Source organism: Stegodyphus dumicola, chromosome 10 (assembly GCF_044657685.1).
Source record: "Stegodyphus dumicola isolate Sdum_Otavi_A_Nest chromosome 10, ASM4465768v1".
Classification (NCBI taxonomy): domain Eukaryota; kingdom Metazoa; phylum Arthropoda; class Arachnida; order Araneae; family Eresidae; genus Stegodyphus; species Stegodyphus dumicola.
In genome coordinates, this window is record NC_140777.1 from 96,393,846 (window position 1) to 96,419,362 (window position 25,517).

The window sequence follows — 25,517 nt, forward strand, 5'->3', positions numbered from 1 at the left end:
TAATGACATCGGTCAGGACTGCCGAAGACTTCGAAATAGAGACAATAATATGAATCTATTTAATACAATTGTGTATTGTTCCTCTGTCTGAAGATCTTATTTGTCAATGGCATTATCTCGCTTTCCCCAGCCATAACATTCCCATCAAATGATGTGATTAAACACGTGATGTTAATATTATGACCATATTTCTAACTAATTTTGTATTTTTCAGGCATATTAAACTCGAATGCATTAATTAACATAAGGAGTTTTCGGAAATCTAATCAAGAATACTTTTTACTCTTTCAGATGGTTACAGTAAGATCTTCTAAAGGAGAACTGACAACACAAAATGTGGGTATTGGAGATATGGCTATTTATACATTGTGGTCTAATCTGACTAACGACGGCTACGCGGATTATGTGCTAGCAGTAAGCACAGCACGTTTTAAAGGCATAGCTAGACTGGAAGCTTGTTCCGCCAGACTTTGGAATTACAAAGGCAGTTTCGATATTCCGTACCTGAATACTACATTCATCGATCCTGATATAGAAGATGATGTGTTTGTGTTTCGATTCAACAGAATACACGTGACAGGACAGGTATTAAAAGCACTTTATTTTCAAATATGTCGCGTATTTTTTTTTTTTTTTTTTTTTTTTTTTTTCTTCATTTGTTCCATAAAATCCTCCTTTCCAATGAAATTTTATTCCATTTTGACGGCAAGATAATGCGTGTCTTAAACATATTTACTTCTTGAAAACCAATTAACATAAGAGAAAATTTATATAAGAACCAATTAACATAAAAAAATAATAGGTCTATTACATTTCTAGACTAAAGTGTGTCTCTAAATCGAAAGCAAGTCATCCTGGCTGTGCCTGGTAAAATTGCCCATCAAATACTAGAGCAATTTTTTCTTGCCATGTAAATGTAAGAAATGCTAATAAAAAAACATGAGAAATTTTTGATATTCCTAAAAGTTTAGGTTTTTCAAATAAAAAAAATGGGAAGGAAAACTACTATTTTATTTCATTTAGAAATGATACATTCTTTATTTTCGATAAAATTCAGCGTCGAAAATTAATGAAAATTCGTTTAATATTTGTAGAATTAAAAATTCTAATCATTAATATCTATTCAGAGTGTCTAAGCAAACAATTGCTGTTTTATGTCAAATTTTCTCAATAGCTCATTGTACCGAGTTTCTCTGTAGCACATATTCTGTACAGATAAAATAAACTAGGAATTTTTTACATTTAGCACCTATAACAGAATATTATTTTTAGTTTAACTAGCATTTTGTCATCTCTTTGGAGTTTAACTAATACTTAAACGTTTATTTTACACCGTTCCTTTATATCTTATTTCGGCACGTAATCGCTCAGTCCAAGTATTTCTGCAGATTCTTTTAGCAATCGGGGTAGTAAATTGACAGGAAGAATCATAACCACACGACTTATTATTAGAGACGTTTGATTGTTGCTCCGGGCACCGATCTTGCATTGCATCAGAAGCGGCTGTTCCATTAAGGATATTTCTGGACATTAGGCCTGGTTGTTATGTGAGCTTTAATTTAGAGTAGGTTTCCTGACCTAAATGTTTTTGTAGCCTTAAATGGGAACGCTGGTATTGTAGCTAGTTAAAATTTTCTACGGTTCCTATCATTTGCTGAAAGTGAAGGAGACTTTGTTTGTATTATTTTAAGAGTAATTAAATTGTTGTATTTTGAGTTCCCAGGCAATGAGGAAGTTGAGTTACTAGGTTACCATTCTCGTATATTTGTCGCTTTCACAGTCAATTAAGGCTTAAGGCGATAACTTGCATTATAGTAAGGCAACGTTTGAGGAGTGACTGTTTGATACAAATATTATTAGCTAGAAAGAAACCTATCATAAAAACTGTGAAAGATTATTAACAGTATTTATAACATCATAAATACTGTTAATAATCTTTCACAGTTTTTATGATAAAAACTTGTTTACTGTTGAGCAAGTTACAGCTTTCGTGTTCGCATAAATTAAATGATATTGTCTCTCTCGGAGTCGAAGAAACGACTTTAATAATATTTAAAATTATTTTTTCCTTAAGACTCGAATTGCTGACACAAAAGAGATTTCGTAATAATATTCTGACTGCAAAATCTTAGAATCAATTTTTCTCCTTCTGGTTTATGAAATAAAGTTTACAGAAATCCTACTTATTAATTTGTAAAATCTCGTTTAGTCTTTATATGTAATAAAAATTATCATTATATATAAATAAAAAAATATAATTTCAATTTTATGCAAACCTTAAACTGCATTTACTTTTTATAATTATATTATTTAAATTTTTCTGAAAAGTTTAATATAAATTTAATCAGAAAAATTGTATTACTCTGAATTCAGTTTGTAAGGTAAACTGCGTTGCAGCTCTGACTACAAATTAGGTATTAAAGTGCCGAAAGTAAGTAGTTGATCACCGTCAGATGGACTACATGAAAAATAATTTTTTAATTATAGAAATTATGAAAGAAGTTGATAACAGTTTTAGAAAACAAGCATCAAATTAGTATCTAAAGCATCCATATATTTTCAAATTCGTGTACCTTCATACAAATCATAAATCACAGTCAATTAAGTAGCAATGGCCTTCACACATTTGTCCTACTTTAGTATTTTAGTTTAGTTTAGTACCTAATTTTATTTTAGTATTTTATAACAATTCCGTTCATTTCCTATGATTCTAGGTTTGTTCAAAAATTGTCGATATGTTTTTTTAATTCCAAATTTTTATACAATTTGCTTTACTTAAATTATGCTACTATAATTAACAGCGAACACCAGCCATTTATAATGATTCCATGATTTACATTCATCTCGTAATGAAAGTAAGTGCTATCAGTGTCAACAAAGAAGGCATTAACATTACTCCAAAAGTCAAAATAGGAACACAAGGCAAACCAGAGCAGGATGTATCTGTACCTCAACTTACTATTTCAGCAAAGGTAAGAAATTTTTATTTCATAATATACAAATGCATACATTGAGTATAAATATAAAAATAAATGAATATAGGAATTAATTATAAACTATTAGTTCTGTTTTTCATTTTTATATTTGCTGCGTCACTTTCATGGAAATTCAAAAATAAGAATACAAGAATATAAATTACGAAAATTTGGTAGAAACCATTTTTTAATGTTTGAGGCATTTAAACAAGGTTGAGCTTCTAACACAGTAACTACACAACAGGTCTGAAATGTTATTATAATGCAATTATACTTCATTTAATTTGAATTTTAAAGATGATTTCCCTTCTGTAATTTAATAAGCAATGCAATCATATCTGTGTTTTTAATATACTGTTGCGTTTTTCTTCTGACATCAGTTGTTACGTTATTTTCTTCCTTCACGTTCGTACGGGGTTCGTGAGGATTTGGAGCGAATAATGACAATACTACTTGATGAAGTATCGAAACACACTTTATTGGCCATTATTGTGAGGACAGCACCAAAGCACATTTTTAAAATCGTCGATGAACTACTATAAACACGCTGACACGATCAGCGACACAAACTCCAGGTTATCAGGCTATCACGGTGGAAACAGCTTCATGGCAAAGCACTAAAGTACGGCACCCGACTCTGTTTTGTCATTCTCGGAACTCCACGTACTCTCGAGACTCTCCACGCTACAACTCGCGATGCACTTGACGACACGCAGAGCACAGCTCGGCACTTGCTGCCCGGCTGTCAACTCGATCGACTCCGCAGGTATTGACTCGCTAAACGAGACACCAACTCGATACTAACTATCTCGCACTCTATGCGAGGCACACCCACTTTCGCCCTCTCGACTAGGCACTCTCTCTGAGACACTCCCTGACTGCGGACCAGCAGGGTTTATATAGCTTTTGACTGGTATTTGAGAACATTCTAGGCTAAACCGGTAAGAATTCGTTCCAGAAGGTTCTCCAACCGTCCATGGTGTATCGTCAATTTTATCGCCAAATGGGCGATTTCTTGCCAAATGTGGCAACCCTGCCTTCTCTTGCCGTTTTATGGCAACCCTAAAACTGCTTTGCGGGGAAGCTATCTCACCGCGCCTGTACTTTCGTAACAATATATTAATTTAATCTTTTGTTTTCTATCTTTAATGTTATGTGAATGATGTTCAATATTATTATATATACGCTAATGTTAATACTTGCCTTAAATATTGTAGATAAGACTGAAAAGTAGCAGTAACAATTTAAAAACAGGGAAAACTATTGAACCTTCTTATTAAGAGAAACATAATTCTGAATCAATCTACGCGAAGAAACTTAGTTGTCATAAGTATTAGCAAATCACATTTATCGTAAAATCAACATTTTTAAGTTTTTATATATTGCTTTCTGAACTTATGAATGAGATTTTTGAGGTTACAGAATGTGCAGCATGCTGTACAATAATGAGCTGAATTTAATATGAAGCGCTATTGCTTGATTAAAGGCCATAGAAGAAGTAAACTCGGACAGTTATGTGAATGAACGTAACCTGTTCTTCAGTTTATAACTTTGAAACTAATTTGAAAGGTTTTGCACAGCATCTTCAAAGAATATAGTGGCAGGAAAGCTGGCTGTTGCTGCAATGAATAACCCCATGGAGAGAAGATGATAAATACAGCTGGACTTAGGGAACACAGGATGTTATCAAATTTTGCTAAAATTCCAAAGTAGGTAATTTTGTTCCATAAGGACAAGAATATGCAGATGTATTCATGGAAGTTTCTAGTGAGAACAATCCACCATTTAAAATAGAAAGAAACAAAGTCTGCAAAAATTTCTTTGAGCTTTCATTTGAATATCTCTAGACTTTCGTCGTTCCTGTCAGTGGATGATTAATCTCTTCAATTACTTACTTGAGGAACAATGTGATTACTCTAATCTAAATAAGATAGTCTTCACATCAGCATCAACTATGCGTGAGAAACTTCATGCTAGGAGACCAACTGAGTTGGTATCTTAGTTTACGATTCTTTAGCAGGATGATCGTTTAAAATTGACATAATTTCACGTTAGTCGTACGCCATGGACGTCTGATGAGTAGAAGCCTATGTTGTTAGTGGATGAGTCCTATTGATTTAGCAAAGTGATGTCTAGCATAGTCTTAAACGAGAAGAAAGAAGGCCTTATTACTATCCGTGTGACATCAATGAAAAGAAAAAGGTTGTGGATGCTCTACAAAGCCCACTAATGACGCAACAGTAGTAGATGGTGACTAAATGAGTTCTACACTACTTACTATGAAATTTACTATGAAATTTACAGCGCTGCAAAGCGTAATTTTCTGTTAAAACATTTAGCTTCTGCATTTCTGCAAGATTTTTTCTTGACGAAAACAGGTTTGATGAAAACGTTTGCTTAACTTCTATAATAGGTGGTATAGCAAAATGTTTCAGTGTATTTGAAACCATTTACTATTGAGTTATTACAATTTTCTTATTTGTTTTATCTTTTATGAAGACCAATGTATTTCAAAGGTTGCTTCTTTGCAATGGAGGCTTCTGATTTAGTGCAGTCTTGAAACATTAATACTTAAATTCAAAGTTAGAATTCAAATACAAAGTTTACTTTTTTTTTTCTTAACAATTACTACAAAACTCCGAATAATATCACTTCTACTGAAATCTGAATAGTAACATTTCGAAGATAATTCGAACTTACGAGAGATACTTTGAACTAGAAGCTTCCATGAATCAAAATGTTTTTCAATCTGACAATTTCATAATGGACAGTTACATTTTAGGTGGAATGAACGACAGTTGAAATTGATTTTTGTTATTCAACTGTTTTTTATTTACCTGCTCTAGAGAAAAGTATTACATCAGTTTTTAACTTCTACTTAGCATCTAATAATTTGATTAAAGGCATTGAGGCCACTATTAAATGTTTTGGGTCTTAATTGTAGTATTTAGTTCCAAAAGGCAATAATTGGATTTTCTAAACTCATTATTTAAACATTTGCAGAACGATTATGAAGCTCCTGCCATGGTTGTTGAGAATGGTGTAGCATGGTCAGATCTCTACGTAGGAGGCGCAGTGGTTCTTAATATTACAATGTTTGTTCCAAGAGGACAAGGATATGCGGATGTATTCATGGAAGCTTCTGGCGAGAACAATCCACCATTGCCAGCAGTACATATTTGCAGAACTGAATTGAGTGAAGTTGGACGAAATGTTCCTTGTCTTCGCATGCACCAAGATGAAGTGAACAGTAACTTTACGAAATACTCTAAAACGTAAGTAAATTTTGAATCTTTAATAGATTTTTAAAATTGAGTTATTATTATATTATCTAAATAAATTTTTCACGGAAACATTAAAAATACATTCCAGCTGAGTTAAATCAGCGAGGATTAAACTCTATTCTATTTGTTTTAGCTTTCTGAAATTTGATGATACATAATAGCTAATCTGAAAAATTTACGATTTGAAATGTTTTACTGTAAAAGTCACGAAGAATAAAATAAATGATCCCACAATGCAATTTGTTAAACAATTATATCAACCTTTTAAGACCTGAATGTTTTTATATGAATTCAGTAGAATAATAGAATTTAGAATATTTTGAACTCCTTTCAAGTTTTCTTTGGGGAAAAATAATAATACTCATTGAATTTAGCTCATATTTCCTATATTTGAATTAATTTTGACGCATTTTTACAGTGAATTCATTATAGCGCAATGACATTCTAGTTTTTATGCGTAAATATAAATTTACTTAATCGAATAATTTATTTGAACTAGGTATACCGATTTTCAGAAACATGTAGTTTTATATACACAAATTAAAAAAGTCTGCACATTCCAAAAAGTTTAAGAAAAGAAACGATAATGTTCAAAGTATTTGCCTGAAAAAAAATTTTTAGTAGCTTACCAACTTTCCTTAATCAAATATCATAATGCGAATAGTTTAACAGATTTGTTCACATACATATCGTTTTCTTACTTACATTAAAATAAAAATATAGAAGTATAATGAAGAAGATTCCAAAAAAAATGTATTTTCAACGCAGCGATTATATGTATGAGAAATCTAACATTTCGAAATTTTATGAAGCTACTTTTAATTTTTAGTTTGAATTAAAATTTTCACAACTTTTGAAGAGAAATGACAGATGCTGCCACTTGCTTCATCAGCTAGCCGACCTGATGGCATGCTGCTAGAGAAGCCGACTGCCTTAGGCTTGGCCATGTGCTTGAAACTCGGAGAAAGTGTGAATGTTGGTAAGTGTATAACGTCTTGTCGGAGCGCTTAAATTACTGTCGAAATGGAACTCTTCTCCATGGGTTGGAGGAAGGAAAAGAGGGTTGGTAGACCCTCGGATCCGTTTCCTGGAAGATTCTTCGTCAAAATTGAGAAAAGTTGAGGAAATTCTTATTAGGTGCCCGTAGCCTAAGCCACTGAATAGCAGGCGCAATTCTTACCCCTTGGTCAAAATAAAATTCTTGTACTTATTTTATGTTACCATCAGATAAGTGAGAGAAGTCACAACAACAATATAACAACTTTAGCAGTTTCGACTTGAGTAAGTATTTACCGTAATTTAATAATTATTAATATTTCAATATTTGCCTCAACAGGGATCCCAAAAATCGGTTAAAACCGGATATGACAAGCATAATGCTAGGTGATGTTGGTGCACTTCCAGTAGAGGGAAAGAACTTCGCAACCGTATCTGTAGTAGTTGAACTACCAGAGGGAGTAACTATCAAGGAAGGTGAACAATATCCTATCAGTTCTGGGTTGCTAATATCCACAAATACTATATGGAGTGCGATGGCTAATTATACCATGAAGAAAACTGCACCACCAGATCTAGAAGAAGTAAGTTTAAACTATTTAAAAAGGGGAAAACGTAATCCTAAACTCACTGATTTTGTTCAAATTGTGCTTCGTTGTCAAAACCTTTGGTGTGAAATGAAGATTCGTTTCTGCTACACTATTACGTAAACCATCAGTCATCAGAGACTATGGCAAACGGAGAGACTCTTAAATAACACATATGTAACGTAAATAACTTTAGCCTTGATTTTATAGCTTGACATACGTACATAAGCTCGGAGGAAAAATTTCACTATACATCTTCTATCATTATGTGCAGTTTGAGCGAAATCAGTGAATCCAAGATCATGGGGTCCCCTAAAAAGTAAACATAATTATTCACTTTCACTAGTAAAAGATACTTGAAATAAAGATTATGCAAAATATATAGATGAAGTAACTTCAGTTTTGCGATGTTTCCTGAGTGTCAATTATTATTATTATTTTGCTTATGGACTAGCTATCTCCTTTTTTCCACAGTCATGTTTACAATAAAAACTTTTTACATTAACCACCATTATACTTAACACAATTGACAGTGCTAACGAAACTGTTAAATACGTTAGGGTGTATGTTAAACTTCTGTCCGTTTTTCGATGAATTAGAAACGTGAATAAAAGGAAATGTACATACTTATCTTTTCACTAAACTACTATCATTTAGTATAATCTTTTGCCGCGTGTTTTGTAGTACATTAATTTCTCTTCGATAAAAACCCCATGATTAATCCTGAGGTAAAAAATTTCACACCTTTCCCACATTGCACCTTGCAATGCTGCTTTCACACCTTACACATCATCTGGAAGGGGCAAAGTATCCTGTAACGATCTAAGAAGATAGTAATATGAAGGAGCAAATTCCAAGGATGTGATAAAACTTCTCGACATTTCTCCGATAGCCTTGTATCGGATGCATTTTTTGCCTCATTTTGTCCAACTGCTGGCAGTACTTTTCAGAATTAACCTTTAAGCATTAATGATTTAGTTACGTGGGAACAAATTCCGGTGGATTATTCTCTTTATCTCGCACTACACTTAGAGAAAATATTTTGAGATGCATCCCCTCTTTGGATGAAGTAGGTTCTACTCCTCCCTTCGATGCTTGATGTTAAAGTACAGTAACAATTTCATATCACCCCTTATAATTCATTCCAAAAATGGTACTTTTCAGGTACTAATTCTTACATGTCATTGTTTTTCAAAGAGCTCACGCAGCCTGATAATCTAGCTTAATTATGAATCCACGTGCGTTCATTCTTCTTTCAGCTTTTGTTCTGTGTGTGCATAGCGCTATCGTTACTTCCTCAATAACAGCATACGAGGCATTTGATATGGCTTTGTCCAGAATTTACTCAAAATCTACTCACGGACTTCCGAAACATGTGCGATCGTCTAATGCACCCTCCCGGACATTTTAGGAATGTTTCCGCATACGAGGGATGCAGTACTTATTGCCTGTATCAAAACTTGTACGATAAGCAATGCCTCATATGTTCCTTATTCTTTGATATTTTAAACTGCTTGAAATATTTTAAAGAATAATTTACTTTTGTATGTATGTTGCCTTTATATTCTGCCTGACTACAAGTCTTACTGGCTTGAAAATTCCAGCATCACAGCGGCATCATTCGTAACTTGAATCTCCAGAAACAAATAGAACTTTTGCTTTCATCTAATGATACTTTTCTTAGTGAAAGAGACTTAAACAGAAAAATTTCTTAGATTGTTATGAATAAAAGTCATATTTGCAAGAACAGAACAACAGAATAAGTTACATATAGTTCATCGACCCAGAACCTCGAAATACTCTTGAACATTATTCCCTTTCAGGAAATCCTAACTGTTATCGTCTTTGCACAAGATAAAATAATGACAATGAAAGGCATAGCAGTATTGACAGCGCTTTATATAAAAGCTATAATAAAACTGATTTCAGTTATTTGACGAAAACATTCCTATTAATTATTTTTTGGCAGAAATCTCGGAAGGTAACATAAAATGCAATAGTTCAAGCGAGCAATATGACTTCATATATAAAAGTATTTAGACAAAAACTTCCTATTTAAACTAATTAAAACTTTTCTTTACATTGTTGTTATTCAACATATGGGAAAATTTCATACATATGCAACGATTAATTTCAAAATAAACATGAATTTAAGTTAAATTAAAAATATCACTTTCTAGTGACAAGATCAATTTTTTTTATTATTTAGCATGTTTTAGGAAAAAAGATAATAAATACATGCTTCATTTTACACAGAGTAATAGTTACTTATGCTAAAATGTGTAGGGTTTTGCTGTAAATGGAAGGCGTGAGAACCTACGAGACTATTAGCGAGTTATCGCTGCATCTGAAACAATCACAAAGTCAGAAGAAGGTTAAAATAAATTTTTTTTATTTAATCTTAAAGTAAACAAAAAGGCACAGTTTGTGTTACAAACGAACATCCGCTACATTCTGAGTGTTTAAATTAACAGAAAGTTAAATTTCAAATGCAGGGAGCGTAAAGATTGCTCATAAAAGAGATTACTTAAACAAGATCAGATATTTAGCGGCGAGTATTTTAAAAAGTCGGTTAGCAAGACGATAAAGCCAGAATACAAATTAGGCAAAGCTCCCACTTGGCGATATTAGTAAGTAACAGTAAGACGCAAATGTCAGAACCTCTAATCTAAATATTCAAAATTCTCAGCTTAAATCCACGAACAACTAATTTCCGTTCTGGTGAGGACTATGAAGAGAAGAAATTAAAGTAAAGATTTAAATCATAATAATTGGTTTATTTACATAAAATACCTCATAAATGCTATTATACTCTCTTCCAATTAAATGCCAGTTTCATGAGAAAATAATTTGAAACGTATACAGTAGTACCTCCTGTAAAGGAAACCTCCGAATCAGAGACGCATTTATTTCAGGGATAATTCTATTGGTCCCGGTCCATTTGAATAGGGACCTTAATGTATTTACCTCTTATTAAGGGGAACTCTATTTAAGGGACACTGGAAAATACTTTCAAAAATAAAATGTATGTAGAGAAATAAATAAAAATAGAAATAATATTTGTTAATAATCTTTGGAGGTTTCATAGACAAGTTTGGGCTCAACTTGCCTATGAAAGTTCTCTATTTTGACGAAGGAATTATAAAATGTAAATATAATCCCTGTTTTTGAAAACTGCCCTTTTTAGTACGCAAAAGAGCAACAATACATTGGGAAAAGCAAATTGTCGCGCAGATCAAAAGAATATTTATTTCCTATTCATATAATGCAAAATTCATTTATTTTTACTGCATTTCTCGGTAGGGAAAAGCAAGTTGTAAAGCAATCCAAGGCAAGGACCAATGGGAAAGAAAAGGTAGTGATACGACTAGATGACTTGCTAAGGTTAAAATATCTCACAAAGTGGAAAGAATGAAAACTTCTAAGTACTTGCTAGAAATGGGGAACAAAAGAAGTAGTTTTGTGCTTGTGAGTTATTTTCTCATGCGTTATTTAACTTGACTTCAAAGAGGAAGAAATTTAATTTAATTCATGTAGCAGAAATTGAAAAGCGTAGTTTGACAGATTTGGGGCAGAAGTTTGGAATAAATAAAAACCAAGCAAGTCATGTGTTTAAGGATAGAAAAGAAATCAAACTATTATGTATTACTAATTGAAATGAGCATTCCTAGTACAATGCATGAATACATTTATACATTACATGTATATCTATAATTAAAATTTGCAACTCATTCCTATCCCTTTATACATGTATAAGGGAAATAACAATGAATTCTTTCAGAGATGTCCTAATAGTTTTAATCTTGAATTATTTCTTTGCAGCCTGACAGGCCCACAGCTGAAGCCCATTACAATGAAGATGAAAAGATCGTACCTGGACACTTAGCGGAGGTAGAAATATGGGTTAATACTAAAATTCAGACAATATCGGCCTACACAATTGAAGTGGAGGCTACTACCCGAGACATCAGTCTCTGCGGATTGAAAGTTAAATCCTTTGGTAGGAACTTACCTTGCGTGGATCTCAGTACGGAACCGTATTATCATCCTCATGATAATCCGCTGGATGGTAACAAAATTGCTGGACTCACATTTTCAGCACTTTCCAATGTCGGTAAGTTTAAATGTTTCCTTTCATCATTTGTATGATTCACTTATCTTATATTTGAAACATCAGAAGAAAGTGTGAAATAGCTTTGAAGAGATTTACTTGGACATATATGCGTTGTTTTAACAGTCGGATAATATAGGCAATAATAACATTAATAGTGCTATGAAATAAGACAAAGTAAAATAGAAAAACTGTAAATTTACAGTTGTAAATATTTGATAATATAACAGTTATATTATAACGGGTATAATATAGCTGTTACAATATAATGTACAATACAATGCTGTTATAATAACTGTAACAATTTATAATTACAGTATTATAATGGTTTGGTTTGGCTTATTTAATTATGGTTTGGTTTTTTGGTTTATTTAATTACGGCAAAGCACACTAGGGCTATCTGCCTAAGGAAAGGGATGCCTTAGTGGAGAATTTTCTGAGGGAAACTGGCTCGTATACACGTTACACATGGGGAAAACCACGAAAACGCCCATGCAGCCAGCCCGTTCGCGGAATTCGAACCTCGGACCGAACTACCAGTGTTCAGCGACTTTACCGCTCGGCCACTGGTGGGTACAGTATTATAATGGATATATATAAATAAAATTATAACATATATTATAATGGATATATATATATATATAAAAGTATAACATAAAGTATAAGAAATATAACAAAATAATAAGAAATATGATAATATAAAGTAATAAGAAAATAATTAAAAAATTTCGGGTCCCTTTTCTTAGGCAACTTACTTTGTACTTTTCCTTTAAAAAAGTATCACAAGATTTTGATATACAAAGAAATTATATTAAACGGCAAAAAGCAAAAGTATTCTTTGCACAGCGAGAATACAAATTATTATTCCCTGTTTCATATTTTAAACACAATCAATTAGCCTTTTTTACTTATTTACCGTCAAAGAGAAAATATACGATTTAACAAATGGCAAACACATAATCCTGGCTTGAAAACCAAAGCAACAGCAATACGCAGTAATTTCAGAACAAAGAAAGAAGGCAATGTGATCGAACTGGAAAAATCAGTGTTAAATCTAAAATTGCGAAAAAAAAAAAAAAAAAAAAAAGATATAGATTGGTTTTTTTTTTTTTTTTTTTTTTTTTGTACAAACCTTAGTTTGGTGTAGATTCTGAATAATTCAGACAGAGCCAGATCTTTTTCGATCTTTTTTCTCAAGAGGAAATATGTTTTGCAGAGGGTCTTGTGTCTGACTAATAAAGTTTTATTTAGAATCTGTGCAAACTAAGGTTGCTGTTTTTTGCCTAATTTTAAAATTTGATAGAAATTATTACTCTGTTAATATGTTAATGAAAGCGAAATCACTTCTGTTTATATGAGACTTAAACTACGAAGGTTTGAAGAGAATAAAAATAAAACAATTTCTTCATTTACAAATACATTTAATTACATAATAAACATCACTCGCTAATTAATTAATTTAAAAATGAGATTTTAGATAATACAAAAAATTGCATTCAATTGTTCTCATTTCTGAAGCTTTACTGATTTCATAAAGAATCCGCAAGAAATTTCATAGATAGAAATCTATTTAAACAGTTGCCGTAATGAGCTAACTAAAGTGAATATGAACTACAAATATATGATAAATGTATATTACTGAGCAGTTTTAATAATTAATTAAATAAGTTATGCAACCTAAATTATTGAATAGTTTGCAATACTTGCGAAACTGACATAATATTAACTTTTCCCAATTAAATAAATACTAAGGTGATTTATTATGACATGATACATAAGCGCTAAGAATGCAACTAAAAAAGACTTTTATGAGAAATATTAGAATCTTATTTACTTTACACGCATGAAAATATGTAGAGTTATAAAAATGACGAAAACTCAACAGAAAACTCATGCTTTAGAAATATGTGGCTGTTGAAAAAGCTAAGAAGAATTTTAAATGTTAAAGCTGTATAACAGTTATCAGTCTTACAAAACAGAAGAACTAAAATAAAACATGTGTAGAGACATTAGGTTATTTTGAGGCCGAAGAGATGAAAAATTAGCTACTCCTTCGCCGAGAATCGAACCACGGACCTCTGGAATACCGTGCGGAACCACTACACCACGAAGGCACGCTAGGAAAGCGGGGGAGATCCCTTATACATAATTAATAACAAAAGGAATTTTCAATAAATTTACTGAGAATTCGTAAGGTTTAAACAGAACATTAATATTATTTTAGATATTCACAGGCATGCGTGACCAAAACACACATTAATTTATTCTTGGGCATTCTCTTTACATATTATCAATCGTATTTAATTTATTTTACTCATGTAATTTACACATTAAATTTACTCATGAACATTTAATCGTATTTAATTTATTTTACTCATGTGCTAGAATCTGCTTTTAAGTCGATTTTTTGTTATCTTTAAAGTTTTTTTAAACATTCAGTTAACTTACTCACAGAAACTTTCAATACAAAAATTTTATTCAGTTGCACGTTTTATTAAATGTGGTGCTTTTATTATTTTTAAGAATTTATAATTAATAATGTTATTTATTTTATTACCGATATAAATTTTCCAAAAGATAAAAACGTAATCTTAAATGCATTTCTTTTCAAGTTTTAAGCTTAATTGCATTCCTGACTTAAGCATAACGATAGTTTTTCTCTTTTATGGGGTCCACCAGTGGCCGAGCAGTAAAGTCGCTGAACACTGGTAGTTCGGTCCGAGGTTCGAATCCCGCGAACGGGCTGGCTGCATGGGCGTTTTCGTGGTTTTTCCCATGTGTAACGTGTATACGAGCCAGTTTCCCTCAGAAAGTCCTCCACGAAGGCATGCCTTCCCTTAGGCAGATAGCCGTAGTGTGCTTTGATATAATTAAATAAACCAAACCAATTCTCTTTTATGGTCAAGTGAAAAACAACTTCTAGTCCTATTTAAATTTTCCGTACATGACTAAAAACTTTCATAGAGGTAATGCATTCCATTTTTCCTAACATGAAGCAGTTGTTATTATCAGTAAAATAATGCAAAAGAATGTTAATACATTTTTTTTTGAATATTTATAATGAGAAATTTATTATTAGAGTATTTTTAATTATTAGATCTGCATTTAATATGTATACTTAACAAGGCTTTATTTTTCACTTCATAAATTTGTAGGGTATTTGCTTTCATATTTGTGTTTAAAATTTTTTAATTGTGTCAATCATTATTTCCATCTGTTCTTTTTCATTTATATTGTCATATTTTAATATCTGCAAACGTTTATTGGGTTTTAAGACAAGAGTTTTATCTTTTCCCTCTTTCAATATTCAGGATTTCGATCGAACATGGAGCATGATAGACTCGTTGTCATAGCTTTAGTTCGAATTGGACCATCATGCAAAAAGTCAGAAACGGAGTTAGAATGGCGTGTAGTCTATGGCGGAGGAAAAGAGGAAGGAAACGTTAAAATTCAAGTTGACCTGGAGGCGGATGCATCAGATATGTCGATTGTAAGTTAGTACGCCTCAATTAATTAATTAATATGAAAATACCGTCATAAAAGCGACTGAAGTAAATACATGGAAAAATATAAATGCTTTTTATATCGAAAGTTTAGAAAATTTAGCAACTCTATAACTTAGCTGATATTTTACTCATGTGCTAGAATCTGCTTTTACACAATTCCTGAAACTTAATGAATGTACTTCAGAAAATTAATATTTTTTCTATGAATTATTAAACATAACTACTTATTATTTGCTGATTATGCTTCATTACTTAACATACACATGTTTTTTATGTATTCACTATTTCTGCGTATCAAATAAAACACACACACACACACATATATATATATATATATATATATATATATATACTTGTATATTTATTTCCTCATCCGAATAGTTTTTAATTGTTGTTCGAATATATAAAGCTGGAAAATAACAATAACGTAATAATCTTGTGATATCTCAATTAATTTACAAGATTTCCTTTCAACATTTTTCAAATTGCGTATAAGATTAAAATATAATACAGTATTTCGGACAATAAATAATATCCTGTCCCCAATAAAAGACAAAAATTTCGTGTTGAGACATAAGCTTGCAGCAGATAGCAAAAACAAAATTGTCTAATTTCGTGAAATTAATTGGAAGAATAGAAAATTGTTTCGGTTCCTGCGTTTTAAATTTCACATAAACATTTAGCCATCTCCATTGCAAATGATAATTTCTAAGTGTATTTCTTCTAAAATCATCATTTCTAACGTATAAAATGCTAAATATATAATTATGCTTTCAACTAAAGCAAGAGTTAAATTACAACAGCAGACTCCTCGTCAGAAAACGAATCAAAACTTATAACATTTTCCCATTTCTTCCACGAATTTTTGAATGTTTAAAGAGTAATAAAAAGCGACTGAGGTGTAATATTTTTTTTTTTTTTTTTTTTTTTTTTTTTTTAAATTTCAGAGCGCTAAAAAACCAAAAGCACTAGCTTTCAAACCAGCCTATCCAAATACGGCTATTGCCTTGGGAAGTCCAGTTGTCGTCGATTTAGAAGTGTCGTTAGAACCGGGCTCTTTGGCTCCTGTCATTGTGCAAATGAAGAATGTGGATGCTGGGAAAAAATACCCGTATGACATGTGCCTTGGAGGAATATGGTTCAGAGGAAGAAATTACCCCTGTTTCTCCCCCGTTCAAGTGGAAAGTAACTTCTCGTCCAGGTATGTGTTCCTAGATACTCGTATATTGTGTATATGTAATGGGAATAGCTGCAATAATTGGCGATGATTCTTTGCTTTGTAGTAACTAGAAGAAGCTCGGGAGTTTCGCAGCGTAGGTTCGAATTCTTCCGGCTAATTAAATGTAATATAAATTCTACACATATCTTGAGATCAGAAAAAACAGCTACGTGGATACGCAGACATAACGGAGAAAAACACTTTCGGATGTGGCCGTTGATTTCAACACATAATTTTAATTTCATTATAGAGCAAGCCTGATACGCATAAAGAGATTAATAATGGAAATGACTTGTATATTCAAGTTAAATCTTACAAATTTAGTGAACAAAATTTTACATTACCCTACAATTATAATTTAAAAAAGAACATAGGTTTACAGTCTCCATAATCATATTTGTTCAGGGAAGGCTTTTCAAAATTTTTCACACAATATAACAAATATAAAAGTTTTATACGCCCATTACTTATTTTACATAATCACAATAAATTTTATAATATAAATAATTTTAATTATTATAACTTGCATTTTAACATCATTTGTAATGCTACTACTCAAATTATGATTTTTATTATTATTATTGCATTTCTAATTTTCTTACTTTACACGAAACTGGAAGATCCCACAGCTTTCTCCAAATTCAAACATATCCATCTGTTGGGCAAACTCACATTGATTAATTGATGTAATAATTCACCAATGATTAAAGAAATGTTCGGCACTTACTTACATAGGCATCCTTTCCTTGTAAAGGTAAATTACCGTTTTTGAACTAAAACCATTATAATAAGAATATTCCATTATATTCCGAGATATAAAACCTCACTCCATTATATATGTAAAAAAATAAAATAAAAATAATAGTTACTTTGTTTCATAAGGTGGGAGCTTTCAAAGTTTATTTTAACATATTCTATCTTTGCATAAAGTTATTCATTAATTTCAACATTAATTACCATATTCTATACTAATTTTTCGAAATTATTTCATTAATTTTTCAGAATTTTTATCAATTCAAAATTTTTTACATAAATGCAAAAATATAATTACTGTATTTATTTTAAAAACCTACCATAAAAAATTTAAAATATTTTAAATTCTTTACTCACTTTACCAAATCAAATTATTAAAATTCAAATTTCTAATAACCTTTAAATTAATTTTTTATATAACAGTGTTATATTTTAAAAATCCAATTTAGCAAGAAAAATATCAACTTGTGTTGTAAATTCAATTACGGAAAAGCAGAAGTGAAAATAATTTTCTAGCTTCAAGCACTATTTTCAATCGTGTGCTAGCAGGAGAAAGAAGTAACACGCAGTTCGGCAACCTTTTTTCAAAGCACTTTCTGAGCACATCAATAAATCACTGTCATTCTTGACGCCGAAAACCAATTCGATGATATTTAACTGATGAACATGCTGATGTCGTTGAAAATGCAAAGTAAATAATTTCTCACTGTACTTCACTGTTTGATGTTCACGTAACTCGAAAACACTGTTCCCTTATTTTTGGATCTGGCAATCGTAAAGGAACATTTCATTTCAATCATTACGCTTCTGAACTTGCATGCTTTTCCAATGGGGTTTGAGGTAGCAGGTAACTTGTCGACTATATTAATTGTAATATAAATTCTGTGCATACTTGATGATTCTTTACTGCACATAGAGAAATACTAATAAAGTTCGATAAATTCATAAGATGATATTCACAGGCATGCGTGACCAAAACACACATTAATTTATTCTTGGGCATTCTCTTTACATATTATCAATCGCACATCATTTTGGATGCGATAAATACCCCATAAATTTTGTAACCTATCACATTTTTTAGACAGTGGACGACATAGAGAACAAAGTAATCCAGCAGCACAGCGGGAGCAAGGCAGAAATCAGCAAAAGGGTTTTTATAGAATTGATTTCTTCTTTTAAATTTTGAAATGTGATTGGACAAGAACTAACCGCATTGCAAGATTAATAAAATGACATAATGCGGATTGTAGTTTTCAGATACGCATATTAAATTCGCAGTTTTAAGACAGAAAAGGAACTTAGCCAAATAAAAAGGAGTTAAAAGGACTGTTGCTTAAATTAATGTTAGTAATTTTCATTTTCGTTCATATATTATCTCTCTCTAACACATATATGTATATAAAATAAAGCTACATCTCTCGCTACGGAGTTGTTTGATATCTGTGTCATTTGTCGAACAAAACATTTATTTTAAAAGCTAGGAAATATTAAGTTCTAGAATACGTTTTAGTTATACTTCGCCTCCTGTTCTTTTGTTGAATCAATATTTGATTGGCTATTAAACTCTGCTTTTGCTTTACGGAATACGTAAGAGACATACTTAAATTTTCTAGAATATTCTGTATTATTTTGAAAATAAAAAGTCTGGAATACGATTTATACGTACTAAGCTCGAACGAGGAAGGTATTTCTACTAAACATCTGCTTGTCACGATTTAATCTGTTTCTACAAAACTATTTATTGCAATTCACCTTTCATGACTATTTATTGCAACTTTGTTAAAGAGTTTTTATTTTTTGTTTACTCAGATGATGCTCAGCAGCGTTAGTGGAAATTAACGCTGCAAACCTTCGGGCTTATATCCATACACTTAGCTCAAATATTTTGTGTAGAGTCTTTGCACACAGTAACTGACCGAATCGCACAGCGAAATTAATGTGATAAAGATATCGATAGTCAACGGCTCTTTAAAAATGGATACAAAATAAGCCTCTTATCTTCTTAAATCGCTTGGAAACTGTTCAAATTGAGATGCTATTACCAGTAAAGAAAGCTGAAATCCAGAAAGAAGTGCATGAAATGTTTTGTAAACTTATCAGGTTCAATGTTCCGCCTTACTTGCTTTGGGAACATTCAAAGACCTGACTCGGAACAGGGAGCTTACTAAAGCTATGTTCAATAAATGTGGGAAGTAGACAAAATACACAGGAAGGGTATACGAAACCCTTTATTTTTCACTCTTTACAATGATTTCCGGACTTCGGAATACAGAGACCAACCACTTGTGGTCTGAACGTAAGAATATAAAAATATTAACTAAACTCTAACTTAACTTTGGAATAATAAACAAGGGCCTCCGAGATGATTGGGCGTATATTAACAGGAAGCTATATGTAGTACAGAGAACTGTTAACACTACAATACGTTTAAAATTATCAAGAGAATTAAACCTCTGGCCTGGAAGGCAACCAGCAACCGAGTAAAACTGCTAAGGCAAGCGGCCTGCTTCTATTAACTCCTTCCTCTCTTTTGCTTGGCAAAAAGCCACAACTTAAGTACTTGGCGTTCGCCAGACAAATTTGCATAAATAAGTTAACGCTTTTAATTCTGGCCGGAAGTAGAAAATAAGAAGTGATAGTAAAGATTTAAAATAAAATAAACGTTAGTAAAACTTAAGATCCTTACATACTTCCCGCCAGAGTTAATTAGTTTGAAACTGAGGTCTAAAACGACCTTGTTGAAAACTTTTAGCTCTAGAATCTAACGCGAGGCCAATCTTTTACAAACATTACTCACTAGAAACTAGAAATTTTAAAAAAAAAATTTGTTTTTACATTATCAGCTCCATGGACAATTACTTTTCATCTGTACTGCATCTAAACAGGAGCTTTTAGTTGAAATCTGGTTCCTTCCAGAGATCTGGAAGGAAAACTAGTTTAATGAAATGTTACACAATTAAATGGCAAGTAACATGAATATTAATATTTCTCCTAACATTTATTTCATTCATGACTTTATTTAATTATCTCTCCCCGTGCTCTCTGACATGTGTTGTAAAAGAAAATACCAAACACGAATGTGTTTATGTGTTCAAGTGTTCAACACTACCGTCTGCAATCAAAACACTAACGTGTAAAAATTCAACATAACAAGACCTCAGAATATACCTTTTCTTCATCTCTAAACCTTGAGGTACTATTCTGAAAGTGGCTAACTCTGAAGTGTAACGTCAGAGAGCCTAACTACATTCATTCAACCTTTAACACATATTCACAATAATTTGGCTCTTTTTACAGTCACACGAATAAGTTTAAAATTTTTGGCATTACTTTTACTTTTACCATATCACAGTATTTCTTAACATTTAAAATAACAGTTCACATTGTATATAAGGACATATTAACATGCCGTTAATTTTACGCAATTTAAAACATACATTAGTAGTACATTGTTAACTTCTATTCTTTTCCAAGCAAGTGCCAAATCTTCTACATTGAAATACTACATTTCAATAGTCTTTCAGACTAAAACTTCTTTCTTGCCAGAATCTTTTAAATAAAATTTTATACAATAACTTTTACAATATTCAAGTATTTACACATTCCTATTATACATCAACTTTAATTTTACGCGCGAGTAATTGAAAAACATAATACCAAAATAGGTAACAACTCATTTCTCGCCTTTTTGGCGATAAAGGTAGACCTCACATGAGGCAAAACGTCTTGAAATCTGCCACTTGCAGTAAGAATGAAAGATTAACTTAAGTTTGCAAAGTAACATAAAATTTTACTTATCTTTGTGATATTCGGACATTCTTTTCTCTGCCCAGTCCTGGAAGGTAGCGAAGATTCGTGTTTGATTTATCTTCCTTCTTGTGAGGGCTCGCCCTTCAGTTCCTTCCTCTAGGAGCTTTCTTTTCCCTCCAGTTCGGTCAGCCTTGAATACATTCTTTTTCGCCTCTGCCTGTGGTCTTGGCCGTTTGATGGCCGCTGGTCTTGGCGGAACCGGGACACTTCTCTCTCGTTCCTGCTTGGATCTCGTTGCTGGCCGTTCAAATTTTCCTTGTATCTTCGCCTCCGCCGCTGGTGTTCCTTCCACAAATCGTCGACATTTGCTACGTAGAGTCCTGTCCGATGAGTAGATCTTCCGTTTGGGAGCCGGGTTATAGTTGGCGTTATTTCTCCTGGCTCTTTTTGCATTCGTCGTACTTCTCCCTTCTTCATTCTGGGGGTGGTCGTGCGCTCTCTTTTCTGGTCGGTGGAACGGCTCCTTTTTCTTGTTACCTTCAATTTTCCAACGGGGAAACTTTCTTTTCAATTGCTCCTGCCTCCTAATGGCTTGCCCTTGTGCTTGTCGTTGTTCCACCTCTGGAGCTTGTGTCTGCAGTGCCTGCCGTGCCGGATCCTGCAAAAGATCTTTAAATATTTGCATTTTATTACGGTCATAGTATGGTTTTATATGGTCAATGTTTGCGGAGCATGTTTCACCATTCCTGGCTTTTAACACCACTACAGCCTGAGTTATTTTTTCTATGACATATGGTCCTTCAAATCGTGGAAAAAATTTGGCGGTTTTATCTTCTGGTGCTGAAGAAAGTGAATGCTTAATTTTTAATACTTCATCTCCTACTTTATAAGTTACTCCCCGTCGTTTCATATCGTAATACAGTTTTTGTTTTCTCTGTGCTACTTCAGTGTTCTTTTTTGCTTCTTTAATTAATTTTTCTATATCACCCATTTTAAATTCTGGGGCTCTTTGCTAAACATAAAATAATTTATCTAACGGCGTTATAATCTTTCTGCCTAAAAATAACTCAGCAGAAGTTTTGCCCGTTGTATCATCTTTTGCGGTCCTAAGGGCGAAAGCAAATTCATTGACATAGTTATCCCAGCTTTTATGAAAATTTTTAACATAACTACGGATAATTTTCACTATATTTCTATTGACCCGTTCCGCTATATTTGATTGCGGCCGATACGGGACCATTTTTAAATGACGTATGCCCAGTTTTTGGCACATGTCTTCAAATATATTACTTACAAATTGAGGACCATTATCCGATATAACTTTTAGGGGCGCCCCGTATTTTAAAATATATTTATTTAAAATAGAATCAGTAACTAATTTCGCGGAGGCTCGTTTTAAGGGAACAATTTCGGTCCACTTACTAAAATGATCAACCATAACAAGGAGATACCGACTTTTATTTAACTGACTTTTTGGGAAAGGGCCCAATAAATCGATGCCAATTATTTCATTTGGAAAATCGGATTTAATACTATTTAGAAACCCGGCCGGGCGGAAATTAATATAATTAACTGCTTGACATGTTGGGCAGGACTGGATATACGCCCTTGTTAACTTTTGCAGTTCAGGAAAATACACTGCTTCGCGTACGCGTTGGATAGTTTTTCGAATACCAGCATGAGAAGCTAAAGGGCTGTCGTGTAACTCCTGGAAGATATTTAATCTAAGACTAGCTGGGATAACAGGTCGAAATTCGTTGTTGGAATTTGTAGTTTTTGTATAAAATAATAGACCATCTATTAGTTCGTAATGGGCCGCCCTATTTCTTATCGCCACAATATCTTGGTGGCTAAAATTTTCAGGATCCTTTAAATACTCATAAATGTTTCTAAACTCAGGATCCTTACCCAGTTCGGTTATTACAGTTTCTCGGGAATTTATTGTACATGCTGTGAGCATTGCCACCTTTACAGTATTACCTTCTTCATCTATTTTTATTCTGGATAGGGCATCTGCTACGATATTTTCCTTTCCGGGGGTATGCTTGATTACCAGATTATATTCTTGTAGCTTGAGTGCCCATCTTATTAACCTTGGGGATAAGTTTTTCTCTGAGTACAATCTAGTTACCGCCACTTGATCAGAATACACTGTTATTGGCGCCCTTCCAAAATAGACTCGGAACTTTTGCACTGCTAACAGAACTGCAAGTGCCTCTCTCTCGGTCGCGGAATAATTTCTTTGTGTTTGATTTAAAGTTCGACTAAAAAATGCCACGGGCTGCTGATTTTGCGAAAGTACCGCTCCTACCGCATAATCCGAAGCATCCGCTGAAATTTCTAAATTTTCATCCTTTTCAGGAAATTTCAACACAGGGGCTTGCGTTAATGCTTGCTTTAATTTTTCGAAAGCACTATTGGCTTCGGCCGTCCACGAGAATCTTGCCTTTTTCCTTTTTAATTTTAACAATGGTTCAGCAATAGCTGCAAAATCTTTTATAAAGGACCTATAATATGAACAAAGTCCTAGAAAAGAAGAGAGCTTCTTCGCCGTATTTGGCGGCGGATACTTTTGCACAGCGATTATTTTTGATTCGTCTGTCTCGATTCCTTTCTGAGATATTTTGTAACCTAAGTATTTTAATTCAGAGGCTGCAAATTTGCACTTTTCGACATTAACTTTTAGACCGGCCTCATTTAATAATGAAAACACCTGTCTTAAATCCTGTACATGTTGGTCCAGATTATCACTAGTAATAATGATATCGTCTAAATAGATAAATGTGGACTTTCCAAGAACAGGCCTTAGCACAATGTCCATACATCGCTGAAATGTTGCCGGTGCCCCTGAAAGGCCAAACGGCATACGCAGGAATACATAAGTGCCAGACTTGGTTATAAAAGCAGTCTTAGGCACGTCCTCCGGTCTAACCCCTATTTAAAAATAACAGTCGTTAAGTCTAAAGTCGTCATGTATTTTGTAGACGTTATGTTCCTTAGAATTTCTTCAATAATAGGTAACGGATATACCGGATATTTAGTCATGGAGTTTAATTTACGATAGTCAATCGCGAAACGCCACCTTTTTGGATGTGTTAATGGATAGTCATTGTTTTTCTTACATAAAACCACCGGGCTAGCATAACTACTTGAGATGGGCGTTATGATCGTTTTACGTAACATATCTCTAATGTGCCACTCTATAATTTTTTCCTTATTCTTATCATACCGGTATGCTTTGTGGCGAACTGGCAGTGAATCTCCGGTGTCGATACTATGGTTAGTAACTTGAGTAAATCCTGGAATATCACTAAATAACGAAGCAAATTCACTTAGCACTTGTCGGATTCTTTGTTGCTCTTCCTTAGGCAGGTGGTCAAGGTCAACATTGGCGGTTCCGTTTTTTCTTCTCGATCTGGTTTCATCGTCAGCTTAAGGGACGCTTCATTAAAATCCAGCGTTGCTTCTGCCTCTGAAAGAAAATCTATTCCTAAGATGATATGTGCTTGCAGATTCTTTACTATAAAAAACATAATCTTCACTTGTTCGTCCTTGATACGAACGTATAGCGGTAATTTACCTATGCACTTACATCTTTCTCCTTGCGCAGCTAACACTGTCGTATTATCCGAATTATATATGCGATATTTACGAAAATACTTCCTAAAAAAATCTTCTGCCACACAGGAACACTGCGCGCCTGTATCCAGGAATGCGGTGGCTGGGATGTTATTCACCAACACTTAAATCTTTGGAAGAGTCAAATTTTTCACCATCACTGTATTTAACTTGAAGGAAGAGGGGTTTTCTTGGCCTTCAGATTTCCGCACCCTCCCGTCAGCAGAAATCCGTTTTAGTTTAAATCTTGTTTTTTCCTTTCCGTGCTTTCCTTCTTTTTCCACTGGCCTTCAGACTTTTTTCCTGGATTACTATTGAACTGTCGACGTTCGCCGGTTGTTTTTTGATACTCGGGTTTCCTTGCCCACTGATTCGCTTTGCTTCCGTAGCCGTGTTCTTGACTTTGCTGGGGTCTTGGCGCACCAAATTGGTTTCGTTTTTCATATTGGCGTCTTCTTTCAATGTCCGCCGTTCTTCTACTTTCAAACTGGATTGCTAGCTGAAATAACTTTTCCAGTGTAGTCGGATTCCTTAATTCAATAAAGTCTTGTACTTGGGGAAGTAACCTCGGCAAAATCACTTGAATTATCTCAGGATCCGGACGGTTTCCATACAAGAGTTTGAAGACGTGAATTTTTCTTAAAATAAAGCTTGAGAGATTTTCAATTCGTTTCTGGTATATGCTGAAAATTTCCGTTTCTAATTTTGCACTATC

General features: G+C 33.1%; 1 protein-coding gene across 1 annotated transcript in view; it reads left to right on the forward strand.

Annotated features, from left to right (window-relative positions):
• Positions 1–25,517, forward strand: part of LOC118201522 (uncharacterized) — a 236,963-nt gene that overhangs the window by 126,375 nt on the left and 85,071 nt on the right. The window contains exons 11-17 of the mRNA XM_085825294.1: positions 292–585; positions 2,802–2,972; positions 5,979–6,250; positions 7,596–7,839; positions 11,665–11,956; positions 15,265–15,443; positions 16,407–16,660. Of these exons, the coding sequence (XP_085681420.1) occupies positions 292–585; positions 2,802–2,972; positions 5,979–6,250; positions 7,596–7,839; positions 11,665–11,956; positions 15,265–15,443; positions 16,407–16,660 (1,706 nt within the window). The remainder of the gene's footprint in view (positions 1–291; positions 586–2,801; positions 2,973–5,978; positions 6,251–7,595; positions 7,840–11,664; positions 11,957–15,264; positions 15,444–16,406; positions 16,661–25,517) is intronic.